Source organism: Lingula anatina, chromosome 1 (assembly GCF_051362555.1).
Source record: "Lingula anatina isolate TDL-2025a chromosome 1, LinAna3.0, whole genome shotgun sequence".
NCBI lineage: Eukaryota > Metazoa > Brachiopoda > Lingulata > Lingulida > Lingulidae > Lingula > Lingula anatina.
The window spans coordinates 28,255,744-28,283,657 of record NC_141767.1 but is presented as its reverse complement, the minus strand read 5'-3'; the positions used below and the strand labels follow the sequence as shown (position 1 = coordinate 28,283,657).

Below are 27,914 nucleotides of genomic sequence, written 5' to 3'. Positions count from 1 at the left end.
GCTTGTGTCTAGGAACTTCACATTGTGTAATACGTGCGTATAATGATAAATCTTTTTGTCATACATGTAGATCTATATTATTTATAATATGAAACTGGAATTTTGTTTCTAGATTACCAAGAACTATGAGATCATTGTTTTACACTTCAGTTTTACTTGGTCGGCAGCCTGGTTTGGGTGAGCTATGCACCGAAAATTTTACTTGCAGTCCACAAAATTCAATTTGCAATTTAGACATAAACAAGTGTGTTTGCAGTGATGGATATTTCCAGAAACAAGACAGATGTGGTAAGCACCTCGTGGAGCATCAGTCATGGTGAACTGAAGATCAAATGAAACTAAGTTTACAAGTGAATAAAAGGGAGCTCGTGATGGCATGGTCCATACTCGTAATCGTTCCCAGCTCCATTCTCCGTTTTCCATGCCATTGCATTACTGTTGAACTCTACTAATCTACACCTATCTTTACCAGTTATTATGTAACTGAAATTTATCATGATTAAAATTTCTGTTTGACCAAAATAATAATAATAATAACAGAAAGGTTAATTATGTTTTAATTAAAGCAATTGTGATGAAAGGATATATTGAGTATTTTTACGATTTACTTTCAGAACCACAGAGCGAATTGGGAGGGCCATGTGACCCGTCTCTCACTGACACTGTACAATGTAAGGGGAACAAGGTGGTCTGCGCGGCCAGTTCAAATACATGTGAATGTATTTCTGATCATTCTGAGAGGAACGGAAAGTGCAGTAAGGAGCCTTTTCATAATACTTATTTACATGTGGTGACTCATTGGTACTGCTTCTTATACAAAATTGCTTAAACATACGTGAGTTGCCAATATTAGCGTTTTAATCCGTAAATTGTTAAGCAAACAATCACGGGTAATAAAATTTGATTTACTATTGTTATTGTTTAAGTTGAATTATTAAAATCACACCCAATGGACTAATTGATTTTTAGTTAAACTAGACCCATGCAAAAGTGAAGATGGTGTTGCTGCCTGCAAAAATTCGGGCACTTGTATAGCTGTGGACCAGTATGATTTTGTCTGCTCATGTTCTCTTGGCTACAGCGGAGAATACTGTGATATAGGTATGGCGTCAGATACGAAATATAAAATACTTAGGACAACGCCGCCGTCTTATAACCAGAACAATATGTAAACTTTGAGGGTTCTCAAAGAAACCGTTATGCAATGATGAATAAAAAATCCAGAGTTATATACATATCTGCTATTACAATAATAGCATTTTATTTGTGAAAACTTTTAACAAAAAATTAATTTTACGAATTCTTTTTCACAAGCGGGAAAAATTTGCCATTCATTTCCCTATTTTGTACTGCTTCTAGACTTTTGTTGGCCTCAGTGTGTCTCTTCTATACATATGATAAATGAAAGGGTTATATACTCGATCTGGAAAATGCATCCATGTACATATTTCAGTTATACCGGATCCATGTTCTACCAAACCTTGCCAGCATGGCGGAGTCTGTCTGCGAACCGACACGTCCTCGTATGAATGCGTATGCCCAACTGAGTTTGCTGGCATGAACTGTGATGACAGTAAGTAAACGGGAAAAAAACGAAATCTTGAGCAACGTGTTATTTATTAGTGAACATTACATACTGTGTAACATTTTCATCTTATCTTCAGGTGCAATTCCGTATTGCAGCTTCACCAGATTAGAATCTGATTTGCTTTTATAGCTCTCAAACAAGAAGTGTGTAATGAACCTTTGTTTGTCATAGGCGTTTGGTTCAGGACACTGTCTAAACTATTGAGGTTACGTAAATCTAATGTTTCTTTCTTTTTTTTTTTTTTTTTTTTTTTTTGCACAATGTTAATCATAATGATTTTTAAAGTCTCTCAAACATTGTCGATACAGCATCACAAGTGTTCAATAGCACGCTGGTCATATACGTGTCGTCGGACGGTCCCCTGCGCTGGACGCCGGTGTTAGGTGACAGGAATTCCACGGCATTCAAAAATGCCTCAAGAAATATCTGTGATGCGGTACGTTCTCAGTGAAATACCTATTGCCTATGAATTCCCTTACAGTGATATTAGCACTATATTTTTGCATCAAGTTTCAAGGAATTGTTAAACTTTGTCAAGCTCAAAAAAACTGTAGCATCATATTTCATTATTTCTATTGGATTTAAATCAAAATGGTGTTTTAAATTCCTAGATAAGTTGAAGTGATATTGATTTTACATTGAAGACTCATTTTATAAACACTCCTGAAACCAGGCTGTATTCCTACATTGATTGCATCGATCATCATAAAATGACAACGTATATGTGATCTATATTCCAGGTGGATGAGGCTTATACAGAAGGACCTCTCAGAGAAGTGTATGAACGCTGTGAAGTAACTGAACTCTCAAAGGTTTCAGAAGATAGAATTTCAGCTAATTATAGAATAATTTTCAAATCCAGCGCGGAGCATTTCACTCCCGATTTCGTTCAGACACATTTTAATATAACGGCATTGAATGAGGCAAATGGTTTAAACTTCAGCGAGACAGCAATGGCAGCTTTCCAGGGTAAGTAGAGCTCAGTTTTTGCAAAAAAAGTTTGTGCTTCTTTGCCACACTTTCGACCAAATAAATTATGGAGATTTTTTAAAGATACATTAATGTCACGTAAGCACATTTTTGTATTGAGCAATAAATAACGTTTTAATTTACATATTATGTTGAGTACACGTATGGATGACGATAACGAATTTGTAATCTGGATTTCGTCAAATTACCTTTTGGTTACAGCATTTGATTTCTGTGCTTCTGGACTTGACAAGTGCTCTAAACATGGCATCTGCAGTCCCACTGAATACGGGACTTACACTTGTCACTGTAAGGAAGGGTTCGTGGACGAAAGTGACGGAGGTCTAGAGGGACGAGTTTGTACAGGTAATGAACAAAGAACTAGTAGTTCGTGGTGCCTTTTCGTTTCAATAAAAATATCGTCTAAAGAGTGTCAGGGGCAATTCAAGCTGATAGTTCATTATTTAGTTGAATAATTTGTGTTTTTTTAATAACTGTAAAAATACGAGTTACACTTACGTGACATATATACGTGACATAGCCATTGCAGATAGATATGATATTGGTCTTATTTTATTTTAGGAAAATGTCCAGAATGTCTCAATGGAGGGCTGTGTCAGAAAAATGAAGGGGATTTGGCATTTTGCAGGTATGGTACACCCACCTGTGCCCTAGTCTTGGTATCATCAAAATGAATTCATTTCGATGTCTTTCTTCATGTTTCATCTAATTTGATTGCAAAAGCAACGAGTTTTGATTGCTGCTTTAATACAAATAACACGGAGATTCACTTTTCATATTTATTTATTTTCCTTTTTATGAATAGGTGCATTGATGAGTTTACTGGTCCCGACTGTAGTGGGCCACAAGGTAAAACAGAGTTTTTTCGGAAAAATTAATTTGTTATAAGATGGACATTATCATCTTTTCTTTACTAATTAATCTATTTCCGTAAGCAAGAGCCAATATGTCAATGAAAAATCGCATCTTAAATGATTTTCTTGTCCTTCGAGTGCGTTTTAATATTTCCCAACTGACGTTTTCATGAAGCTTTTACCGGTTGGCGACTGGCGTCTGTGTCTGCTGGAGGAGCAGTTGGTACCGTTCTGGTCATAATCATCATTGTCATCGCATGCTTCACTCAACGTACTCGGCGCAGCCTGAAGAAATACAAAAACATGGTGGCCGCTCCTCTTGTATCTTCACCTTTCCCACACCAGACTTATTCTGATACCCCAGCTACTGGTGGAAGAGCGAACGAGACAACACAGCACTCTCCCAGTCGTGATAATCAACTGGGAAATTACCCTGAGGAAGATTATGAATACTTGGAAGATCGATTAGCAAAAATACAGAGTGCAGTAGACGCCACTCCGCCTATTGTAAGTTCAAAGTATAATAAAACACCGACATTTTAAAAGTTTTTAAAAAGCCAAGCACGTTTGTCTACATTTTATATACTAACTATATTTGGAGGACAGGCCTTAGAAACATGAGGATTGTTTAATCTTATTCATCGAAGATTTATATATAAATAAATTAATAATTATGATTAAAATAGAAAATAAGAATAATATGTATTTTTGTATGTTTTTTTTTCAGAATTGGAACTTTGCTCGAAACATTCAACAAAGTTCCAGGTACGCAGTTGAACCGGGCATGTCAAGGAACCCTCGAGATGATGTCCCGTTCCGAGAAGAGGTAGTCGTCTTTATCTACACAAATTTACTTCACAAAAAACCCAAGTCTTCGTTTCTATTACGAGTTTGCTGAAAACTAAAAGATAACTTACGAATGTGCAAATGTATGACAGTTTAACGTGTCTAAATCAGACGTAGAGAGCTTATTTTACCTGTATATTTTGCAGGCCTATACAAACTTCACGGCAGCACAAGTTCCTCTCAGACAGTACGATACAACAGAAGGCAGAAGTGGTGGAGATCGCGTTCCCCCCAGAAACGTGCAGAACTCTACCTTTTACAATCCAGCTTACAGCTCATAGGACCGAACATTCCATTGGCATGAGAACAAAAACATTTTCTTCAAAATTCCAGCAAAGAAATCTTCAGAAACAACGCTTTTTTAAAATTTTTTTTTTAACAAAAAGAAAAACTTATGGCCTAATTTCTTGCTATATCATTTTGAATATAAAGTGTAATCTCAGTGACAATAAAGTAACTTAAATACAATCACATCTTAAACACGCAAAATTATATTTTATTAATATAATAGTTCTTTAATGAACTTTTAACATTTTTATTAACGTGCTGCAAAAGCATCTGCTCGGACGTGTTCATAAAAATAACGTAACATGGCAATACATTGACAACTAGGCAAGAATTGCTTGATTTGAAAAACACCAAATTCTTACTTAATAAACGAATGTCTCAAACTGCATATGTTTTGCAGTTTCAATCTAAACAGCTTATGGATTCTGGTTAGATTTATATGCAATGTCCTGAATATAAATTTATCATTTATCATATGTTTTCCTAGATCACCATTTGAATCTTTTTAGGACAAGCCTTTGACATTAATTGCAAATTTACCCTTTTTTGTATATCAAATATAACTCTTAATCCAATATCAAACTTGATGTGCTGGTAAAGATTAAAAACACACACCTTTATATTTAAAATAAAAGGTCATTAAAAATTGGACACATTAACAATGTATACACATTACTTATTAAACAAGTTCATTTTCATATTCAGCTGTGAGTTGGTAATACGTTGTATCGTTTAAGGGCCATGCGAACTGATCCAAGTTCACGGTCAATTTGGTCAAGCTGATTTTCTAGTTCCTCCTAAAAGACAAGAGAATGACAATTTGATAATATTCATCTTTGGGTATTTCAGCACAATTTTTGCTGTGATGGAAATGTAATGGACATAAGGGTCTTATTAATCAACAAATCTATGCATTTGATAGGCATTCCCTTTAAAAATAAGCAATATTGCTTGTTCAGAAAAAAACCTAAATGTAGGCATTTTTCAATTTGTCCTCCTCCTCCTGTCATTCTCATTTCATCATAACAAGTCCACAGAGTGACCTCAAGCTGAAAATTCTCATATCTAAGTGAAGACATTGTTCTCAAATGAACAATAATTTGATGCATTTCACAACAAATCCAGAAATCAATTTACAAAAACACTGCTGACCTTGTTATGGCGATTCTTCACACAAGTCCTGCCACCTGCAGATGGAAGGTGACTGAGCTGTGTCTCTACTTGTCGCTTTTCCAGCAGAAGCTCATCAAACCTTTTCTCCATATCAGCAACTATCTTCTGTCTCTCGGATACTGTAGAAGACAAGGCTGGTACCTGGATATATCGTAATTTCTATATTTAGTTGTCTAAACATTGCAACTTGATTGGAGATACCCCCCTATTTCTACTCTATAGTAATCCCAATCTTAACATGCATGCAATGACCTTGCAAAAATTCCATTTCATCATATTTCACAACAAATGTAAGTGTCTTCACATCTGTGTTTAATACCAATTACTGCCAGTTACTACCATTTATTCCTCTACCATTACATTGAAAAGTTATTTCCCAAATATATTATTTGCTGACAACATACCCTGTCTTGTTTCCTTTCTGTGCTTAAGTAGCTCTCCAATCCTGGTGAAAGTGGTGAAGGACTGCCCTTGGAAATTTTACTTAAATTTCTACCACTTTCTGAAAACACAGGTGGAACTCACAACAAAAACTATTGAACCCAGAAGGTGAAAATCTAAACAGAAATTGAATTTCTAGCAGATGAATCAAAACTTAAGAAACAAACTTCAATTCTGAACCCAATCTAGTGTGAGCATAAGTAAATCACAGCAAAACTGATGCGAAATCAAAACTTTAAAAGGAGGGACATTTTTGATAGATCTGCCACCCAATAAATGTCACACCTACTAGTTCAATAGCACCAACCTGAAGTTGTTTCCAAAGCAAAGTCAGCTGTTGAGTAACTCCACATTTCGCTAACAGAACACTATTCTGACATCAGCACTACAAATTAATATATCTTTAAGTTATAAATATACTTACCACTGAAACCATTCTGTATGTGTCTGCCAGACGTCTGTCCTCTGCTGAAAGTATTACCAGCTGCTCCTGTTGGAGATGTAAAATTGTTCATGAGATTCTTTTTAGCATTTTCTTTATCAAGCCCCAATGTATGCTTTGCAAACACATTTTGTCTCTCAGAGTTCACATCCACTTCCAGGAGGTCATAATTTGACGGTGCAAACCCCTCTGACCTTGGTGTGTCAGAAATGGCACTTTCGGACGCTCTAACCTCATTGGTGCTACGCAGGTCACTTTGTTGTGGTCCTAGTGCAGCTTTAGGTTTTACAATGGAAGACTTTCCATCTGATTCATGCAGTACGTTGGCCCCTGCTCCTTCTGGCACTGAGCGACTGGAGGATGGAAGATTGCTTGTGCTAGAGGAGAAAATAAAGCAAGTACATCTATTACAATGGCATTGGCAAGAATACGTTCTGTATGATAATCCATAAAGTTTTCAAAAGTTTCAGAAGTTAATGCTAAAGATACATCAATTTGTAATTACCCACCTACCTATAATAGTTTCATAACTTATGAAAATATGTATAAAAATGTAAAAAAAAAAATTTTTTCTATTGTTACTGTTCTACTTTCATCAGTATTGTAAATGAAAAGTAAATAAAAAGGTGTGTCTTATTCTTTTACCTAGAGTTCTTGTTGTTTAGGACCTGGCTATTTTGTCTATCAGCACGTCTACGTTTTTCTAATTCTCTCTCAGCTTTGACCAGAGGCGACACTGGGCGCCCATCATCACTGCCAGCTTCACTGTCATCTTGCCTAAAACACAATACAGATTACACGAGAATATTAGTAACAGCCCCAACCTCCCCACAAATAAGTATTAATGCCACCTATACTCAGACTAGTAAAATCTGCGATTCCAAATAGTTTGTAGTGTATATAAAACATCTTTAGGACAAAATGCAAGTTCAATAGGTTTCATCGATTTTTTTTTGTTTCGTTGACAAGATCTTTACCAAAGTCTGTCAGAATTCTCCTGTGATTTTTTAATTGGAGAGGCACTGAGATATCTGCCTTTATCAGACACAGTGGTCATCAGGTATGGGCTTGGCTCTGTCCTTGGGGTGACTGTAGGACTGGGGTAGCTCCTAGCAGAACTAGACAGTGTTAACCTGAAATTTGACAAAAGAGGTGAAAGACTTTAAGTGAATTCACACTACAGGACGTAGACTCTAGCATCAACGTGAAAGCACAAAGTGGGTTGCCTTCATCATGTAGACAGTGAACAGAGTGACTTTTCATTATACTTAAAATACAATCACAATATCTTATGATACACCTTTCTCGTTACAAATTTGAGAATAAAGGGGAATAACTCTATTTGTCTTTTAAGTATTCCCAAGAATTTATGATTGTTGTAAGTTAGTGATAACCAGTGAAACCACTTGCAAAATAGTTTGCTTACACAAGTCCAATAAAATGTCACCAGCGTTACTCATATTATGTATAGGTTTCACATACAAGTTTAGCTTTTTCTCTTGAAATTATAACCCTGTCAGCCTTTTGCTTACCCAAGCACCGGTGATATAGCTCTTCTCCTTAACTGGTCATTTTCTCTGGCCAGTCTCTGAACTTCTAGGTCCAGCTTGGAGGCATACCTGTATTAGTGAAAGGAAAATAATGGAGGCCTAAATAGTAGGCAGAAGGATACATTTCATGGTTGCATTGAAATAATAATTATTACATTATACTGGTAAACCTTTTCAAGAAATACATATAAGATTCAAATTAAAAGTTTTCATGTCAACTTCCTAAATCCAGACAAATTTTGAAAACATTTTTGAAAAACAAATTATATACATATCACCAAATGAATACAAAATTAGTGTGTTGCACCGATGGGATGCCTTACTTTCTGAGTTTTAAATTTTCCTCCTTGACATCATGAAGATTATTTTCAGCTGCATTAAGATTCTCCTGAAAATAAAAAATATTAATTAATAAAATATTCAATAAGAATACAAAAAATGGTTCACTCCTGCAATATAAAAAAGGACATAAGACTCATCTACTGGAATATTTTTGTTTAAAGATCTAAAATGAATTAGTCTAAATAATTCTCTTATATAATTTTCAGCACTTTTTATATTACCTTTACTCTCTCATGCTGCTTTCCCAGTGATTCATACTCCTTCAAAATCTACAAAATTAAAAAAGAAAACGATAAGATTTTAGGAAAAACCCAACAGAAATCAGCCATCTTACGCTGAATGGTTCTGAGGTTGAAATAGTCAGACATTTCAAATTTCTTGGCATACATATATCTGATGATCTTAAATGGCACATTAACATAGATGATATTGTCCGCAAAGCTCAGCAAAGACTCTACTTTCTACGACGATTGAGGTCATTCTATGTCAACCAAGAACTGCTGGCAAAATTTTACCGGGCTGTGATTGAGAGTGTGCTAACACAATCTTTCACCGTCTGGTACAGTAGTGCTACAGTAGAGGACAAGAATCGCCTCAATCGCGTAGTAAAAACTGCCAGGCGCATTGTAGGTAGGGACCTGCCGTCTATTGAATGTTTGTATACGAGACGAGTGCTCAAGAAAGTAAAGTCAATCACGAGTGACCCTGGTCACCCAGCGAATAGCCTACTTATGCATATGTCAACAAGCTGACTGCGGTCATTAAAAGCAACCTCCACTCGCACTAAGAATAGTTTTTATCCATCAGCAGTACGTATTTTTAATGAACAAAATGTATTTTAATAATTCCACTGTATCACATTTTATCGACAGATCATACCAATTTTCATTTTATATTTGTATAAATATGACAATAAATTATTATTATTATTATTATTATTAAAATGATCTCAAGCATGTATCAGAAAGAAAAGAATTTAAACAAATAAAAACTGTCTTCTATACAAATATTCCACATTAACATAATTATAAATGTTTATTAGCAGTTGTAGAAGGGCATGGCTTTTTCATACCTTCTCCAGAATTTCTTGCTCTCTCTTGTAATTTTTATTCTTCATATCTTGCAACTGAAACAGATAGCAAACTATATCAACAACAATGATTCTTTTCTTCTAATTTAATACATAGTATAGATGAAATTAATGTTAAATTCTACACAAAAAAAAAATCCTGTTATCACTTTGATAATTTCTTCAATCAACAACTGAGATTAGACTAATTCTTCTCAAATACTTGTCATGTTTATTTTATGAATTGCTATTACTCTGTATGCCTCCTCTAGAGCAGCAGTCAGCTGTGTATTCTTAGTGGTAAGGGCTTGCACTGAAGCATCTTGCTGCCTGGCATACACAGTCAACTGGTCATACTTTAACTGCAAGGTTGTGGTGCTTTCCTGGGCCTTCTCATATCTTCTGTTCCACTCGAGCTAAGAATAAACAAGACTGCCTAAAACCATACAACATATACAGTGACTAGGCCCTAGTTAGGATTACCAACTTTTTGTATGACCGTACCTAGTGCGTTTTTGATTACCAAGTATTCTAAAGTTCTCATAATACTGACTTGAATATAACCCACTCGTATCTTATATCTTAATAGTATCTTATTCTTATCTACCTTCTGTGTGTTATGTACTTTGTTAGAGAAGAATGCTGATTTCATCCATTACAAAACTAAATTTATGATAATATGCAACCTTCTTAAACACTGTTTCTGGAGATAAGTTTACTCACTAATTTGGTCTCCACAGCTTCCAACTTTTGTTCCAGTGCAGTAATTTCTCTGAATAAAAAAAAATTAGAGTTAAAATTGAAAAAAAAAATCATAAACTGATGTGCCCAGTACAAAAACTAAAATTTCTCCACAATTATGAAATTGGATTCCATTTCAGATCATATCAATTTTACCTTTGAATGACAACATAAAGACAAAAACTGGGTTCTATGGTACAAACATGAAACAATGTGCATTTTGCATAATGAAGACCTTCGAATACAAAACTCTATGTAATATTAATTCACCTTTTTCCCTCTGCCAGCTTGGCCTCATATTGCTCACACTGCCTCTGTAGTCTTTGGTTCTGTTCCACCAGTGACTTGTATGGTGACCTTGAAGCCAGGACAGTCGGAGATGACAGCTGCCTCTGTAACTCTTCTATTTCTCTTTCATAATACACTTTTAGGTCGGCCAAGTGACGCATGTGCTTTTCCTGGAGATTAACTCTCACAGTACTAAAGAAACAAAACAATGAATATTAGCAAATCATTAATATTTTGAATACATAAATGTCTCAATGTTTTTCAATTACAGTTATGGAAATTGAATTCATAGAAGGTCACTGTTTCCCAAGGGAATCCTTCAAAATTCTTCCCACTTTCCAATGAAAATGTACCTCATTTAGTCTTAATCAAACTGGAAATAATACAATTGATTAAATGTACCAAAGCTTAAATACATTAACATGTCCTTTATAGAAAACTGCATTTTTCACAACAAAAGCATTAATTTGTGTATTTTTCACCTTGGCCCCATTTGAGCTCCCTGCACAGAAGATGACACTTGCTCTTTTCCTGCCTCTCCTTCTAGGCGCGCCACTGCCTCCTTGTGCTCTTTGGAAAGTCTGTTCCACAACTGTTCACTCTGGTCCAGCTCACTCTTGGTGGGAGTGGGGAAATATAACATTGTGGTAGCTGGGGAGTTGGATCTAGGAGGTCCGGCTCTAGGCTAATGGTTTAAATAATAGAAATATGAAAAAAAATTAATTTGAAACTTTTCAGCCAAATGTAGTAACAATAAATAAAATGGATAATCTTAAACATGCAATAAAATTTGTATATACTTGAGTGTGTACTGTCTTAATACTTACTTTTAAATTTTTGTCATCTGACATCCTATAGGCATAATTTGATTGTGAAATGGAGGATGGACTAACTTCATACTGGCTGCCCACATCTGACCTTTGGTCAGCTCCAGGCTTAGATGGTGTGAGATACTGTGAGGGCAGTCTTTCAGCAGACCCCTGTCCACCTGAACTAGTGGACAGCACAGGTGTAATATTGCCCTGCTTCTGCCATGTGTCAGGTTGTCCCGGTGACTGCTTTGAGGAGTTTAAGCTTTGCTGAAGCATTTGGTGTTCAACTTGCTTCTGTAACAGCTGTATTCTTTGTTGATGCTGTTGATACTGTGCCATCATTTGCTCATGATGTTGTTTCTCTAATGTTTCCAGGAGCTCCATCCAGTTTTTCTGGATAGATAACATGGTTGGCAGTTTTATTTATTACACCAACTTTTCCTATATATATATATATATATATATATATATATAGCTAGTCGTTTAAAACACAAGTCGATTCACAATTGATAGCTGTTCAAATGAAATCAAATTCTTGTCCTTCCTACATGAATTGTATAACTGAATTTTTAGATACATGTTTTGAGCAGAAGTAACCACACAACTAATACTAATAAGCAATGGAAAGGTTATGTTATGCCAACCTCTCTATAAACTTACTTCTGGTAAAGGAAGGTTGGAACTCTGCCCCTGAATAATTGTTTCTACCCAGGTAGTCTGAGGGAGAGGTGGGGGATTGAAATACTGACCAGCTGAATACATCTGTGGGTTACCCAATGGCAAGTTGGACATATCTGGAAAAATTAGAAAAAGTCACCGTCATGCTTTTTGATAAAAAAAGCTACTGCAGTTTTACAGAAATAACACAACATTTTAACTCTGTTTGGTTTTGCTTGCACTTCAAAGTAAATGTTAAAAGTCATTTATAAATGAGATCAATTTTAAAGGACTAACCTTCTCCTATGCCTTTATTTCCACTTTCCACATCTGACAATACACTCTGTCCCTCAGATTCACTTTGCGCTGACTGTCCATTCCTCTCCATCATTTCTGTGTCATTTCCTCCAGTTCTCTGCTCCTGGCCACTCTCTCCAGTATCTTCTTCTTGGTACCTTTTACCTTGTTTAGCATTGGCTGGTCTTTTGCCATCACTCCTCGGACTAGAGGGGATACTGACTGGTGTAACATACGGACCCTGTCCTGGCAAGGCAGGAGTGGACACGAGAAACTGACCTTGATACTGACCATACTGACTTGGTGACAGTGTGTAAGGTGGCTGGACAGGATATGGCACATACATACCTGTACTGAACTGCATGTTCAAGAAATCTGGTCCCAAATCGTCCACAGCCCCATTTTCTGCTCTCTCGGAGGCATAATATTCTCGCACAGTCTCATAATGAGCTGGACTGTACATATTGTACAGACCATCTGACCTGGGCTGATCGCCTGGAACATGAAATGTCCTCATTCCTTGCCCTTGCTCTCCGCCCTCTTTATGTCTTGGTGACTGTGGAAAATTTGACAATCTGTTTCTGGCATTTGAAAAGTCATCATCCGGTGGTGGCGTTCTTTGCTCAATAGGCGTGGAAGGTGGGGGCTTTGGTGGTTGCAGCTTATTTCTTTTGAGCCATTCAGCTTCAATTTCAGCTTTGTGACTGTCAGTGTACGCTTTTAAATTAACAGGTACTTCACCATTCTCATCATTTATGGCACTTTTGCTATCATTTTCATCTTTTGAGGTTGATGGCTGCTGAGGCTTTTTCCCACACGAAACCTGTTCGCCCGTTTCTTTGTGCACACATTCGTTAGCTGAAGATCCTTTTTTGTAAATATTTTTCTTTTGCTCCTTTGTGTATCCCATTTTACCTTCGGGTTTTGTCCCTTTATCCCTTTCTTGGTCAGTCTGTAGGTTTGTATTGCTTTGCAACGATTGCCCAACACCATCATTAGACAACTGTATGGCACCTTCTAACCTTACTCTGCTGAAAGAGTTACTGAGAGTGTCTGATACACTCTGAGTAAAAAACTCTCCACTTTGGGATGATTCTGAGGATGTAGACAACCTTTTGTTGGATGCTTGTTCAACTTTTTTACTTTCTCCGTCTTCAAACATTTCTTCATTATTGTCTGTTAGTTCAGGTATTCTGCTATCATCTGTGTGGGTGGCATCTTCATCCTGGGACAGATACGATGAGTGTTCACCCTCGCTGCTGTTCCCATGCTCTGGGCTGAACAGTTGCACATCACCAATGTCGTAACTTCCCTTTCTCTGTCCTGCACCAAGTGAGCCCTCAGAAGAGGAGACTGAAGTTTGCCTCTGTTTCACAGCTGCACTGGATTTCCCTTCCTCGGCAGACATGTTACCTTCATAAATAGAGAGATCACATAGTAAAAATCATGTATACATGCCACAAAAAGTATTGTACTGATGCTTGCTTCTGATAATCACTTATTTTTTTATGTATCCTGGGGTAGTGCTAGCAATTTTTTGGCTTTGCCAAATCACTACTTTTTCAACACTTTTTTCTCCAAATGACTTAAATATGACTAAAACAAATCAAATCAACCTTATTTTGTTTAGTCAATTTAAGTCAGTTTCCGTAATTGCTAAACTGGAAAGTGTTAGCACTACCTCAGGTATTGATTCTCCCTATGCCGAGTTTCAGGTCCATTCTACACCAGCTCCTTCATCTTCAAACCTTGCATGCTTATTGGACTGTATATATATTAGCAGCAATTCTGATAAAAGTCTACCATATCAAACAGAAACATGCTTGCATGGTTACCCTGATTATAAGGTTCCACAGGACACGTGTGGCAGTTGATAGATCATTCTTACATGTATGACTGGTATGGTGAACTTTAATCACATGACACTGGACTTCAGGTTTTAAAAGTAATAACTAGTACATGTACATGAATCAATTTGACATATTTTATTTGAGGTATGAAAAAAAGCAATATCCAGATGCCCCTATGAGATATATATATATATGTATAGGGCTCATAGCCTAGAATTTTTCTTTGCCAGAGTCTACTCAGTCCCTTGAAAATGTGACAAGATGCCAACAATCATACCACGCAAATCTGAAGAAAATTTATTTTAGTTTTAAAATTAACATCTGCTGGATAGACTCAATTTTCAGCCTTACAAGCTGGATAAGATGTAAGATTTTCATTGACATTAGGGATCCTCCATATGAAACCATATCTCTGGGATAGGTTACAGGTAAAAAAAACCTTCAAAATGAGATTAAAACTGGGTCAAGTTTTCGCTGAGTACAGCGTCAACTATCAACTCGATGAAACTGAAATTGCTTTTGATGTGAATCAAGTTTGAATTTGATGGTTGATCAATTACCAAAGTAGCTATAACGGAGAGGTACTTTTCTTTAGCTAAAGAGCAAACTGTCAAGACTATGAACGCAATACGTACTGAATTTGCACCAAAGTCGAAAAACGATCTCAAAATTTCTCTGTTGACTTCCAGCGGGAAGCTTCCATCTTGAAAGTGCCAGTATACGGGTCAAGGCCACAGCATCGTTGGAAATTTTTTTAACCTGTCCTTGGCAAGTAAGTTAAACAAATGAAAATCCAAATAAGGGAATTCCACTGTTTTGTTGTATTTAAGAAAAAATATATGTATTTTAATACCAAAATAGCCATAAATAATCCATATTTTCTTTTTCGAAAATGTATTTCAGGCCTCAATTAACTCTACTTGTGTAGCAGCGGGCAAGTTGAAGCAGGCTCGGTGAAAGAGGCTGGTACCTTCTTTCTGGCCTCTCTTGAAAGTCGTGTCCTAAATCAGTAAAATCAGTGGAGCTGTACTGTTAAGTGTTGGTTTTTTATAAGTATTAACAATACTCGTAAATGTTTGTGTACATCATGATCATTCTGATACCTGAGTGTCAGTGACGGAGCCAGTCTCGTCAGCCTCCGAGCCTGTGCACAGTGTGACCGTCTTTCAATATCTTCATCTTTCATGATTTTATATACACCTGATAATTTGAATAATTGTCTTTGGTGTCAAGCAATCTTGAAAAACGTATCTTCTTTGGTATTTGCTGAACGTTGCCTCACTTGAACTTATGTAAATTTTTCGAGTTAGTACTTACAGAGAGATTTCTGTATTCAAGTTGTTTTGCAAGCTGTTTGCATGTAGTTGAATGTCAGCAAAGACAAATTTTCAAACTTTGACAAAGTGAAACAGGTTTGCATTTTTCAAACACTCGGTATCTTTGTCAAACCCCTTCTGGTATCTTATTTGAAACTTGCCCCATGTAATATTCTGTTTAGTATGAAACCTAAATAAGCTACCAGTGCAGCATATTTATTTATTGTATTTATTGTCATTCTGTTAACTTAGTTCTAATATTTTTGTTTTCATTGGAAATAGTGTCAGCAAATGCACCATAGATGAAGACGGATGGTGTAGCAAAGAATACTAGTGCACATTTGAGTTCTAACAGCAGGAAGAAAAATGGTCCCAAAATGGGTCAAAAGAAAGAGACAGAAAAGAGTAGTAATAACAGTTTTACTATACCAGCAATGTTCAAAATGCAGAGAAAGCGTAACATAGAAGCATTACAGCAAAGCGAAGACATTGAAATCATTAAAAAAGTCTCTCCTTCCAAGTATTTCAAACAAGAAGCAGGTGTAAGTAACCAAACGGTCAGAAATCAAACCATGGCAAAGTGTGAAAGCCCTGCAAAAAGAATATCTTTAAGGCTTAAAATGAAAAGAGGACATGATTGCAACTTTGAGAAAGTCGACAGTTCTTTAGACGACCAGAACAAGATTAGCAGTCATGATGTTAAAGCATCGTCTTTGTTCAAACCCGAAGTCAAAAACAGGAAAGTAAACAAAGACAAGCTTTCTTTGAAAAGGAGAAAACTAGAACAAAATGATGAACAGCTTGTAGGTACATCTTCAAACCACTCTGTGATCTTAAATTCAGAAACTGAGTTGAGCAAAAAACCTCCACCCAAGAGTGAAGGCAAAGTATCAACTTCAAGAGTTTGTGATACAAAAGAGACAAACATTATTCACAGTATTGGCAATAGATCTGAAAATGATCAGAAAAATATTACAGGAAAACAACAGGATTCTGTGAAAACCCCGCCATCCAGATTGGATAGCAGTTGTGATGATGAAGGCTCTGCAGTTGTAGATGAAAACAGAAGAAAAATGGACAGATTGTCAAATGCCAGTGATAACCCAGGTCCGCAAATGTCTGTTTTAAATAAAGATGAATCGCACCAAACTGAAGACCAAGAGAAAGACCAAGAGTTCCACATGCCATATTACCTGGAAAACTTTAAACTTATAATTGAAGCAGTGCTTTCTGATAGTTTTTACAATCACCTGTTTATTGAAGAGGAATTCGGAATTGTAGAAAAATTTAGAACTCTTGAAGGTAAAGTTATTAACAAAACTTAAATGAAAATAATTATAAATTTGTTATTCTTTGATGTTACAAAACTCTGTATGTTTTATTCAAACTCTATAAGACTGCCGAGTTAGATTGAAGAAGCAAATCTTTAGAAACCTTATATCATTTGTTTAAGTGTTATTTTAAATCTGTATAATTTTCTTTTCTTAGTACAATGCACTCTTCTACCCATTTTCAGAGTCGGAGCAAAAATTGTTTGTACGCCTTTATGGGAGAAGGCACAAATGGATCCGCCAAGCCAAAATTGTCTATCCTAAAATTGAAAAGGACCTAAGTAATGTTCTGCAAGGATTGGTCAATGCTGGATTCATATTAGATGGTAAGACCTGCAAGTGATTTAAAGACAGAATGTCAAAACGAATCTTATACTTAAATAATAATCTTATACTGAAATAATGATCCACTTTTAATTGCTTTTATTACTTTGGGTAAGAATTTATATAGTGTTGAAGAAGTCTGAATAGATGTTATGCTGGGGTAGCGCTAGCAATTTTTTTTTGCCTAGCCATATCAACACATCTTTGTCAATTTGTTATCAAAATGGTTATAATTTGGCTAAAACATGTCAAATCAAGCCCCTTTTCTTTAGCCAATTTAAGTCAGTTTTAGCATTTGGCTAAATGGGCGAGTGTCAGCGCTACCCCAGGTTATGTACTAAATGATAAACTGCTGCAACATATACTTTATCAGGAATTGCATTTTTTTTATCATTTTTTATTGTTTTTCTTCTCAAAAAGAAACCCATCTTACTGATGCTGAAGAGACACTGCATAATCTCCCTGCTCCAGAACTCAGAGAATTGGCAAAATCATTTAAACTCAACTTTAGCAACCAACACAGACAGCAGATTGTGCAGCAGCTTCTCCAACATGGCAAGCAGAATACAATAATGAATATGTTTGGAGGGAACAAGGGAGGTACTGCAGCCACAGTTGTAAAAAGGTAAAAAAAAATGTAATTTAATGGACCTTCACCTTAGATTGCTAATACTGGCATTCTAAAATTGAAATGTGAGCAAAATTATTGTTGTAAACTCAAATGGCATGTACAATATATCTCAGTTATTTTAAAACAAAGGTGTGAATATTATTTCACAACATTTTGATCCATTGTAAAGCTTTCAATATAATACATGTTGAATTCCCTTTTTTTTTGGATTCAGGGCTAAAAGCTTCCTTGGCAAGTGTTACAAGGTCACCCCAGAGGTGAGAGCAGTTTTCAACCGTATCCTGACTTTGTTTTCTCTGACCACCTCAGCTACAGTACAGGATGAGGATTCCCAAGGTGCACAGCAACAATTGTAAGTATGATATTATGGGTATTTTTGCCATTTTTGCTGAGATTGATTTGTTTAGATAGAAAAAATTGTGATGAACATTTGATAAGTAGAGATTTGTCCAGAAAATTTAGTATGGCTGAATGTATCAGACTGTTTTGAACCCTGGTATGCTAAATTTGAAATTAGCATTTTCCATCTGAACAATAGTCATTAACCTTTAAGTCAAAAATTGATGAGAAGAAATGTAATTTGTTATCAAGTATAAGAAATTGAATATATATTTGATATAACTTTGATTTATAAAGATACGTTTTTTTTATTTTATTTGTTTTTAATTTTTTAGGTTTCAGTTACTTATGACAAACATAGGGAAGATTGTTTATCCATCATACACTGTAAATAGGACAACAACTGTGTTCAAGACCCGAACAGAACTTCTTTGGTACAGTACTCAAGTGTCTAATCAGACTTTTATAAATTATGGTAATATAGCATAAAAGATGTCATCTATATAATCAGTAAGACAGTCATATCATTGGGGTTTTTTCTTTATACCCTTTTCAGAAGTTTGAACGATAATTTTAAAAAACACTTTTTTGAATCTCTGTAGAGAAGTGTTTGAGTTTTTTAGTATGAATATTGCTGTTCTTAAAATGTCAATTAAGAACCATTATATAAAAGAAATGTGGAAACCATTATTGATTGCCAAAATCTATTGTTTTTTCTTGCTATCGACAGGTATGAGGAAGCTTTGCAATATGAAAATGACATTTTTAACGCTATGGAACAGAAAGATTACACTGCTGCTAGAGATATCTACCTCTCTGCAAAAGATGTTTTTCACAAACAATCTGAGGACCTGAAGAGGTAAAATGATGATAGATTTCTATAGAGGCATGTACAGCAAACGACTTCTACTACAAATAGTATATATATAAAGTTTGCTTGATAAAATTCACTTGGTTTTCATGTCTTATCTGGTTTCAATGAGACCTACTTATATTAGTCAAACTAATCCTGTCTTAATCCAATCCAGTAAAGTCCAAATATATTTTGTTAGATACTCTAACCATTGAAAAAATAATTTTTTCCAAGATGACCAGAAATTGTCTTTTATAAAGATTATACATGAAAGTGTTTGATTAATGTAAATTACCCTTTGTTCCGAAATTAGGCAATCGGTAAAGTTGGCATAAGAATTGCATAACTTATTTAAATAGATTATTTTAAAAGAAAAAAAAAAAGATTAATCGTGTTGCACTTCATTGTTGATGTGTGTTTGACTTGGGATGATTGTCACCATCTAAAACTGTCTCTTATGAACCATGTGATTTCTTTGCATTTTTTAGGCATATTCAATCCTTGCCAAGTCACTTGAAAAATTTCAGTGCTGGTTACTTGTATACACGGGTGCTTTCCTATGGTGTTGAAGCCTTGCAGAAGCTGAGGTTATACTCTGATGCTGTCGACCTGTTGGAGGCTCTGCTGGGGCAGGAGGAGTACTGTCAGGCATACAGGGGACGGTGGTATGACAGACTGGCACTTAATTTGGGACAGCATCTGAAAAACCCAGGCAAGGTGAGTTGGGTGCACAGTATTCAGCTAACAAGTATCCAGTTATCCATGGATAGGAATGAGATACAAGTTTTTTATTTATTGTATTCCATATTTGGTGCTGACTTCCAAGGCATGAACTTTTTCTTTTCTGTTTAAAGATGCAATTTCCACCAACATAAAATGTAGAATAGTATATTTGAATGTCATTTTAGAAAGTACAACTTTGGTTGGGTGATAAATGATTTGATGATTTTGACGAAGATAATACTACTGTGTATGCATTTTAATTTCAGTCCTTGGATGTAATTGCAAAGGGGCTAGCAGACCCATTGGTGAGAACAGGACATCGGTATGCCTTGTACCAACGTGCATACAGAATATGTACTTCACCAAGTGGTAAACAGATGAAGAGAAGGCTGGAGGAATTCCAGCATGATCATGTAAAGGAAGCACCCAAGGTAAAACTAAAAAGATAAGACTGCATAATGTTGCCATTACTAGAAGTTTGGACTTGGGCTTCTTTCTTCACATTTTCTGTGAAGTTGATGCTTACAGACTCCATACTACAGGATTAAATGGTTTGATCAGAGTTCATGTTTAAGATTTTGCATTAGGACATCTTTTTCTTTTGTTGTTGACTTGTTTTTACTGACATCTTTTTAAAGATGCACCAGATTTCACATTTTTATGAAGAATTATAGACCAAAAAAAGCATAGCCTAAATGAGTATTGATTTCTTACATTGTGCTCTCTAGGTATATTTTGAAGGTGTTATGATGCCTTATGCCAAAGTTGGCACAGGAAACTACTTCATCAGTCAAGAATCTGGGGCTGAAGGTCACCCCGAGGATGTTGTGCTTTGCAGAGTCGAACAACTAGCTCTGCAGCACTATTCTTCTAAGGGCTATGAAGAAGGTAAATCAGACACAAAATGATGATAAGCTTTCATCTTTTAAGATTATCTGTAATGAGAGTCTCTCTGTCAAAATTTACAAAAATACATTTTCATTGCACAAGAAAAATTCTATTGAAAGGTCTCCAAGTTTGGAAGTGATAATAATGATCCATTTTCATATTAAAGGGATAATAACTGTGTATGGGATCTATATTTCACAATAAAAACATTGTACACAACTCACAGAAATATAATATATTCTGTTTTACCATAAAAACAGCAGTTATAGCTATTATTCTGATACATGTATCTGAGCTTGTCATCAGACCACGTGACCTCCATAGATGGCTATTCTCTCTTAAGAGATTATTACAAAAAAAACGATGACTAACTTTGAATGTAGAAATGGATTCATTAACCATTGGTAAGTATGGAAAAACTTGTTTACTCCAGGAAAATTAATTTTTTGGCCAAAACAAACAGTTATTATCCCTTTAACATCAGTATTTTAAAGATGTGATATGAGCTGCACACCTATCAAATTGCTGTCATTGTCATTTTTCAAACAGGAATCCATGGTGAAATGTCTACAATGCTGACACTACTAGGGTTGTTTCTTTGGGAGGAAATATTCATGAATGTCACGGATGTCTTTCATTGTCCATATCAGTCTTTTCCTCTGGACCTTAATACAGACAGTTTCTATCACAACAGAAAGGAAGCAATAGATGGCAAACTTCGTAGAATAAGAGGTGCCACTTTGGAGGTAATGTTAGACTTTTATAACATTTGTTTTGATTGTGGTCACTAGTGTGTGGTATAATCTACCCAGCGACTAAAGTATAATTATCAATTTTTTACACATATAAATTTTACTTTTATCAAAGCCTGATTTTGAATTTCTGTCAATAAAACTTGGTTTGGAAGCATCTTATTTGCACATTTGTCTCGTAGTTGCAAGATGAAATGGGGTTTTGTTTTTTTTTTTCCATTATTTTGAAATCTTTTTTTTTTTTTTTTTTTTTTTTTTTTTGTTTTAGACATTACATGACATGTTACAAAACACCTGGGATGACCAGTATGGTAAGAGAGCTGCCCATGTAAACTGGGAGATATTCAAGGATGTGGACCATGCCAAGGTACACAGCATCAGCCTGTTGCTACACTGCACTCACCCCACCATGCTAAATTTTACTCAAATGCTAAATGTGTAATATTCCAATTTTTTTTTTTTTTTTTTTTTTTTTTTTTTCAAAATTAATCATTGTATTAGTTTAGAACTTTTTCCATTTTTGAGATTTTTCAAAATATAATTTGTGTCACAACATCATACATATTTTAACAAGGGATGTTAGGAGATGCTGTTTCATCAAATAATGTTGGCATCCTTCATTTCTTAATTTATGGAAGTTATAAATTATAGTTAGGATATTTTGTCTGATGCCAAATTACATTATTAATTTATGGGAACCAGGTATTGTTTGCAAACAGTATTATTAGACTGATTTTGCCACAGTTTTCAATTTTGTTAAAAGAAAAAATCTTGGAAAAGAAATGGTGAAGGAAATGAATGGTGTTTTTAATGAAAAATTTAGGTTATGATAAACAAAAGAAGGATGAGAGTTAACGTGCACAGGTTATTTATAAGAATTGCATAATGAAAACAGGCTGTGATGTTAATCACTTTTATATCATTATTATTAGTATTTATTTATTTATAAGTTGCAAAGGAGTTGGTATGTGCTCGTAACAATGATTATACAATAGTGTAACCTTTAAGTAACAATTTAATAATTGAACATATTCACTCTCATTCACTTTTTTCCAAATTATTTATCCTTATCCTATTTGTTGTGTCAATGGGTTTGAAGAAAATACATTCTAAATTAAGTTTATTTTAGTGTCCCAGACATGCTGAAACTGTCAGTCCGATCAGTCATGACTGGGAAAATTTGTCTGAACCAGCAAAAAATCAGACTTTTAAGAACCACAATTTTGAATTTACTGTCATCATTCGACATAATTGACTAATAAAATTATATAAAACCCAAAGCGTTTTTCCCCTCCATTTCAAATCTATCACATTCACAAACAAAGTAAGTTACCTAATTGCGCTGGTAGTATCTGTCTCAAATGAATAGGGTGATTTTCGGTCCGACAAAAATCCATTCGGTCCAGCAAATTTTTCAATACTGCCTGTCCAAATGTCCGGCCATTCTGAAAAGTTTTCAGCATGTCTGGTGTTCTCAAAACAACATAAAGCATGATTATAATATGCAGGATCCCTGATAGTGGAAGTTCCCAAAGATCCTTTCCATATCCCAGCAACAATTTGCAAAAATGAGTTATTGTCTGCAGACTTTTTTCTTTATTTCACATTACAGGGGCTTGTGTCATGTATAGGTGGTGAAATTCTAGCAGGTATATTTCAGCGCATAGTCAGAGATATCCGTAATACAACTTCAGGATTTCCAGATCTGACAGTGTGGAGTCCTGCTTCCAACAAATTCAAGGTACGAGATATATTTCAATATTGTTTACTGATTCAGAACTGAATATTCACTACATTTTTTTTTCTGTTAACCTCCATCAAAAAAATGATCTGATTCTAGCTATGACCACCCCGAGTTTCACAGGTCCCTAGAGGTCCCTCTAAAATAGCCCCTCTGACACTCAGGGTAGTTCTGGCCCATTTCCACTCTACACAGAAATTGCTCAGGAATCCATATAAGCACATCCCAGAGAACTTTATTTCCAATAGGTTGTTTGGCATGAGTTCAAAATAGCAGGCAATAACAGGCCAGGCCTTATTTGTGAATTATTATGGTTTTGTTCTATACAGGGCTTCTTCTTATGCTTCAGTAAAACTGAACACTGCATGATGTGAAATGATTCATAGACTTCAGAAGACTGAAAAAAAAAGCAGTTTTCTATCAATGAATATATATGGAAAAGATTGTTATTTATTGCTAAATGCTTTTTGTGGAAGGATGAAAGGTGGTTTAATTATTAATAGACAGTAGCAAATAACACACTTTTATTGCTTTTAGGAGAGCTTGGGTGTGTTCAGTTTTTCATGAATGAATCATTAGTTTGAGTTGTTTGTTGATGTGTAATTATGGCTTTATTATGTCTGTTTGTCAGATGAATTGGAATTTATACTTGTTTATCACTGCAAAAAGTATGTCAAATATTATGTACATTTCATTCTTAATTGATTAATGTAATAACATATGCATCCCATAGGTTATTTGTATGATGAACTAATGAATAATCCTCTGAATAGTTATTGTCTATTAAATTTTAGTGTTGTTTTGCCATAGGAGCTCTTTGATTGAAAATAGTCATGTAAGAAATAAAAGTATTTTATGATGACTTACCTTTTCTAGGTTGAATTATTTTTTCTTACTCAGATAAATAGTGAGCTTTTTAATCTGCACATTATTTGTGCTTTCAGTTATTAATTGATGATGAATTTGATAAGCCATATTGCCTATTTCAGATAGTAGAGGTAAAAGGGCCAAATGACAGGCTGTCTGTGAAACAGATCCTGTGGTTGGATTATTTACTGAGGTTGGGAGTAGAAGCTGAAGTTTGCCATGTGTCTGGTAAATATGTTCATTTCAGTATGTGCTGAAAGTGTGGTTGCTGCACATTTTTGTGTAAATGTTGTAAAAAATAAAACAAGCAAGTCCATTGTGATTGTTAAGTTCAGTAGAATTAGCAAAGCAAGCATATCTTTATGTTACACTTTTTTCTTAAAGATTTAGTAGTGATTTTACATTTGCAGACCTTTTCTTGAAAAATGCAAGCAGGCCAATTTCTCCTAGATTAAAAATACCATCAGCACAATTTTAATTTACATTATTGTAAAATTGGTTGATAGTAACTTTATATGTATATTTATTTATCTTCATTATGTACAGACACAGATGTGTCTGTACATATTGCCATCACCTGCGTCTGTCGTCGCCGTCGTCGCCGATGGCGATGCCGATGCCGATGCCGATGTCGATGCCGTGCACTTTCCTTGTAAACACGATAAGTGGAACACAGTTTTATTTTTTGCTTTTATATTTACAGAGCTGATGAATATTCATAAAACGCAGGTCAAGTTCGAAAGTCAGCATGATCGGGCCATTATAGTAGAAGTTATGCTGTTTTTTCACTTTTCAGCATATATGCAACCCTGTAAACACATTTTAAGGAAAACCGTTAGGCCAATTGTCATTAAACTCTCAGGAGTGGTCAATCTTACTAAAACGCAGGTTGAGTTCGAAAATCAGCATAATCGGGCCATAATTTTAGAAGTTATGCTGTTTTTTCACATTTCCTCAGATTCAGTTCTTAGGCATGTTAACAGTCTTATTATTTAACTAATAAGATACATAAAAGTGTTTGTTTGACATTTCCTGCATCTTTACAACATTGTTAGTTGATTTATGTAAAAATGATGGTAAACTTGTTATCGTGTATTGTGTAATAAAGTGTCAAAAATGGAAATAAACTCATATCATTGCAGTTTGTCATATTCAATAATTCAGTATGTTCAGAATCTCAGAATGGAAGAAATTGGACATTTTACACTATTCTATTGATATTTTTCCCATCTCATCAATTTTCTTAGTTGATCATATAAAAATGGCAGTAAACTGTTAATTTTGTTTTGTGTAAAAAAATTGTTAAAAATGGGAAAAAAAAACATTTCAGAACAGTGCCGTCTTGTTTCACATTTCTACAGATTCAGTTCTTAGGCATGTTAACAGTCTCATTATTGAACTAATAAGATACGTAAAAGTGTTTGTTTGACATTTCCTTCATCTTTACAACATTGTTAGTTGATTATGTAAAAATGATGGTAAACTTGTTATCGTGTATTGTGTAATAAAGTGTCAAAAATGGAAATAAACTCATATCATTGCAGTTTGTCAGATTCAATCATTCACTATGTTCAGAATCTCAGAATGGAAGAAATTGGACATTAAACACTGTTCTATTGATATTTTTCACATCTCATCAATTTTCTTAGTTGATCATATAAAAAATGGCAGTATCCTATTAATTTTGTTTTATGTTAAAAAAGTGTTAAAAATGGAAATAAACCCATTTCAGAACAGTGCAGTCTTGTTTACATTTTGGCATTTTTAAGGTGTGACTTTGAAGTTCCATGGGCCTGAAGACCTTTGCTAGTCACATTTTCTGAATATCCATAATACTAATATTTTATTATTAAAATTGATGGTCATTATGCTGTGAAACATTATGTACTGCATCAAAATTTGAAAAAACCTATTTTGGGCACTGCTCCCATGATGACCATTTAAGAAAAACCATGTCACTTACTGTTCTCAAACAGTACAATTAATATGTACAGATGTGTCTGTACATATTGCCATCACCTGCGTCTGTCGTCGTCGTCGTTGCCATCACTGTCGCTGTCGCCGGCGCCGTGCACTGTCATTGTAAACACGATAAGTGGAAGAAAGTTTTACTTTTTGGCTGTATATTTACAGAGCTGATGAATATTCATAAAATGCAGGTCAAGTTCGAAAATCAGCATGATCGGGCCATTATTGTAGAAGTTATGCTGTTTTTTTACTTTTCAGCATATATGCAACACTGTAAACACATTTCAAGGAAAACTGATAGGCTTTTTGTCATGAAACTCACAGGAGTAATCTATCTTACTATAACGCAGGTCAAGTTCGAAAATCGGCAGGATAGAAGAAAACACAATTTTGGGTGCTGCTGCCATGATGACCATTATGGGAAAACCATGTTACTTATGATTGCCAAACTTTCAAAAAAGAAATACAGGACTAAAATGCAGTCCGAGTTGGAAAAGCAGTCTAAGTGACTTCTTTTTCTGGAAGTTATACATTTTCAAAGTGTAAACTTGTCACATATTTTAATTACATTGGTATTACCTGTTGAGGATAATTAAAATTTGATGTTGAATTTGCAGTTTAACATAATGTTCTTTTGCATCAGAATTGACAGTAGCCTATTTTGTGCATAGTTATTTCCTGTTTTTTGTCTGTACATTTGACAGCTTTGCTGCCTTGTTTTTATTTTGGAGTCAGTTGGATACAAGGAAAAAGCAACATGGTCTTAGACTGCAAACAGTAGTTCTATTTAAAAAGTCATTTCTTATAACAACATTGAGTGTTGCTAAGGATAATAACATTTTTAGCTTCTGCATTGTGCATTGAGATTTTCACTGATCCCAAAGGGATGCTTTTTCTGTGTATACCAATATGTGGGTATGTGATTAGTGACATGTACTTCGTATTGATTTGTGTACATTGTGCATATTAGATGAAGTCACTGATTATTGTTAATAACATTCATTTCATTTTTTTTTATTTCAGCTGTTGGTGCTAAGAGATTACAGAAACCAGAGAGAGCAGATACTGTAAAACAAGAATGTGACAAGTTTGACTAATCATATTTTCACATTTCTACAACACAGCAATTTGAATATATTTTCCATGACTGTGCAATTATCTTGCCAACAAGCAACAGTATGTATTGTTTGGTGCCTATAAATATCATCCTTGTGGAGGTCCTCAGTAATGACTCTGAAAATGTAGCCATATAATGAAGGACTTTTATATTTATACTTCATTAAACTCTATATATGTGACTATTTAATGGTTGTGATATTTAAATTCTGTAAAAGTGAAGTTAACTATCTTCCTTACAAGCAATTATTGAATGCAATATCCTAGAATTTCCTTTTGTAGCAAAAATAAAAATGTCTATAGATCAAATGTCAAAATGTCTAGTGCCATCAATAATGTAATCCCCTTTGCTTTTTCTGTCTATAGAATAATTACTTGATTTGGGTCTACATTTAATGGATCTGTTTTCTAGAACAGTTCAAGGAGTGGTGTCACTGGAGGTTTGTGTGTACTATTACACACTTAATGATTTATAACTCCTACGTGCTAATGAAGAGAATTGAAGCATTAATCAGCCACTTGTTGATAAGCTGTTGCTGTAATGAAATATATGCTTCTGATGAATGCATATCCATTCAACAAAATCATGTTGATGCAGTAAAGGGATGTTATTGAAAGTATATTTTTTATTAGAAAAAACTATAGCAAATGCCTATGTATTGTTTTGAAAAAAATATATTAACTGCTAAAAACCCAAAAACAAACAAACAAACCAAAAAAATACCCTAGCTCCTATATAAAATACAGCTCTGAACTTCACTTATTATTCAATTAACGTGTGATTTACTTAGAAAGATAAATATTCCCTTTCCCCTGAAAAGAATCCTGATATCCTCA

The 27,914-nt window shown here is 34.9% G+C and overlaps 3 protein-coding genes across 6 annotated transcripts; 2 read left to right on the top strand and 1 right to left on the bottom strand.

The window, feature by feature from the left end:
- Nucleotides 1-125: 125 nt before the first annotated feature.
- On the top strand, nucleotides 126-4,950 carry LOC106175880 (uncharacterized). Its single transcript, XM_013558036.2, has 12 exons — nucleotides 126-288; nucleotides 615-755; nucleotides 970-1,101; nucleotides 1,454-1,573; nucleotides 1,897-2,024; nucleotides 2,329-2,557; nucleotides 2,780-2,923; nucleotides 3,140-3,206; nucleotides 3,384-3,427; nucleotides 3,608-3,939; nucleotides 4,160-4,258; nucleotides 4,425-4,950. Exons 1-12 carry the CDS (start codon nucleotides 126-128, stop codon nucleotides 4,557-4,559), a joined length of 1,734 nt encoding a protein of 577 aa, XP_013413490.2. The 3' UTR covers nucleotides 4,560-4,950.
- Nucleotides 4,756-15,016, bottom strand: LOC106175911 (uncharacterized). Of its 2 annotated transcripts, XM_087001769.1 has the most exons (19): nucleotides 14,864-14,950; nucleotides 14,060-14,143; nucleotides 12,379-13,791; nucleotides 12,085-12,218; nucleotides 11,440-11,817; nucleotides 11,095-11,297; nucleotides 10,595-10,804; nucleotides 10,307-10,355; nucleotides 9,838-9,999; nucleotides 9,587-9,640; nucleotides 8,736-8,783; nucleotides 8,496-8,560; nucleotides 8,155-8,241; nucleotides 7,600-7,755; nucleotides 7,268-7,399; nucleotides 6,605-6,999; nucleotides 6,144-6,241; nucleotides 5,719-5,880; nucleotides 4,756-5,363 (listed from the first exon to the last, which is right to left on the bottom strand). In XM_087001769.1, exons 3-19 carry the CDS (start codon nucleotides 13,784-13,786, stop codon nucleotides 5,268-5,270), a joined length of 3,837 nt encoding a protein of 1,278 aa, XP_086857895.1. In that variant the 5' UTR covers nucleotides 13,787-13,791; nucleotides 14,060-14,143; nucleotides 14,864-14,950; the 3' UTR covers nucleotides 4,756-5,267. The 2 variants fall into 2 exon arrangements, with proteins under 2 accessions (XP_086857895.1, XP_013413533.2); XM_013558079.2 differs by lacking the exon at nucleotides 14,060-14,143 and having other exon boundaries at nucleotides 14,864-15,016.
- Nucleotides 14,888-27,394, top strand: LOC106175908 (fanconi-associated nuclease 1). Of its 3 annotated transcripts, none has more exons than XM_013558067.2 (15): nucleotides 14,888-15,000; nucleotides 15,827-16,846; nucleotides 17,061-17,201; nucleotides 17,620-17,824; nucleotides 18,045-18,182; nucleotides 18,505-18,603; nucleotides 18,900-19,028; nucleotides 19,511-19,739; nucleotides 20,012-20,176; nucleotides 20,474-20,633; nucleotides 21,183-21,379; nucleotides 21,654-21,752; nucleotides 22,998-23,126; nucleotides 24,116-24,221; nucleotides 26,985-27,394. In XM_013558067.2, the coding sequence occupies exons 2-15, from the start codon at nucleotides 15,847-15,849 to the stop codon at nucleotides 27,056-27,058; spliced, it is 2,871 nt and encodes a 956-aa protein (XP_013413521.2). In that variant the 5' UTR covers nucleotides 14,888-15,000; nucleotides 15,827-15,846; the 3' UTR covers nucleotides 27,059-27,394. The 3 variants fall into 3 exon arrangements, with proteins under 3 accessions (XP_013413521.2, XP_086857896.1, XP_086857897.1); XM_087001770.1 differs by lacking the exon at nucleotides 14,888-15,000 and adding an exon at nucleotides 15,125-15,259; XM_087001771.1 differs by lacking the exon at nucleotides 14,888-15,000 and adding an exon at nucleotides 15,132-15,266.
- The last annotated feature ends 520 nt before the right edge of the window (nucleotides 27,395-27,914 follow it).

What these genes read in the sequence shown, in the direction of transcription:
- LOC106175880 (XM_013558036.2), top strand. Translation starts at nt 126, where the DNA reads ATGAGATCATTGTTTTACACTTCAGTTTTACTTGGTCGGCAGCCTGGT. An exon ending in CCAGAAACAAGACAGATGTG is followed by an intron (nt 289 to 614) that starts GTAAGCACCTCG and finishes ATTTACTTTCAG; the next exon opens with AACCACAGAGCGAATTGGGA. An exon ending in TGAGAGGAACGGAAAGTGCA is followed by an intron (nt 756 to 969) that starts GTAAGGAGCCTT and finishes ATTGATTTTTAG; the next exon opens with TTAAACTAGACCCATGCAAA.
- LOC106175911 (XM_013558079.2), bottom strand. Translation starts at nt 13,786, where the DNA reads ATGTCTGCCGAGGAAGGGAAATCCAGTGCAGCTGTGAAACAGAGGCAA. An exon ending in AAGCTGTGGAGACCAAATTA is followed by an intron (nt 10,000 to 10,306) that starts GTGAGTAAACTT and finishes GTTTATTCTTAG; the next exon opens with CTCGAGTGGAACAGAAGATA. An exon ending in CATACAGAATGGTTTCAGTG is followed by an intron (nt 6,242 to 6,604) that starts GTAAGTATATTT and finishes CTGTGTTTTCAG; the next exon opens with AAAGTGGTAGAAATTTAAGT.
- LOC106175908 (XM_013558067.2), top strand. Translation starts at nt 15,847, where the DNA reads ATGAAGACGGATGGTGTAGCAAAGAATACTAGTGCACATTTGAGTTCT. An exon ending in AAAATTTAGAACTCTTGAAG is followed by an intron (nt 16,847 to 17,060) that starts GTAAAGTTATTA and finishes ACCCATTTTCAG; the next exon opens with AGTCGGAGCAAAAATTGTTT. An exon ending in TGCTGGATTCATATTAGATG is followed by an intron (nt 17,202 to 17,619) that starts GTAAGACCTGCA and finishes CTTCTCAAAAAG; the next exon opens with AAACCCATCTTACTGATGCT.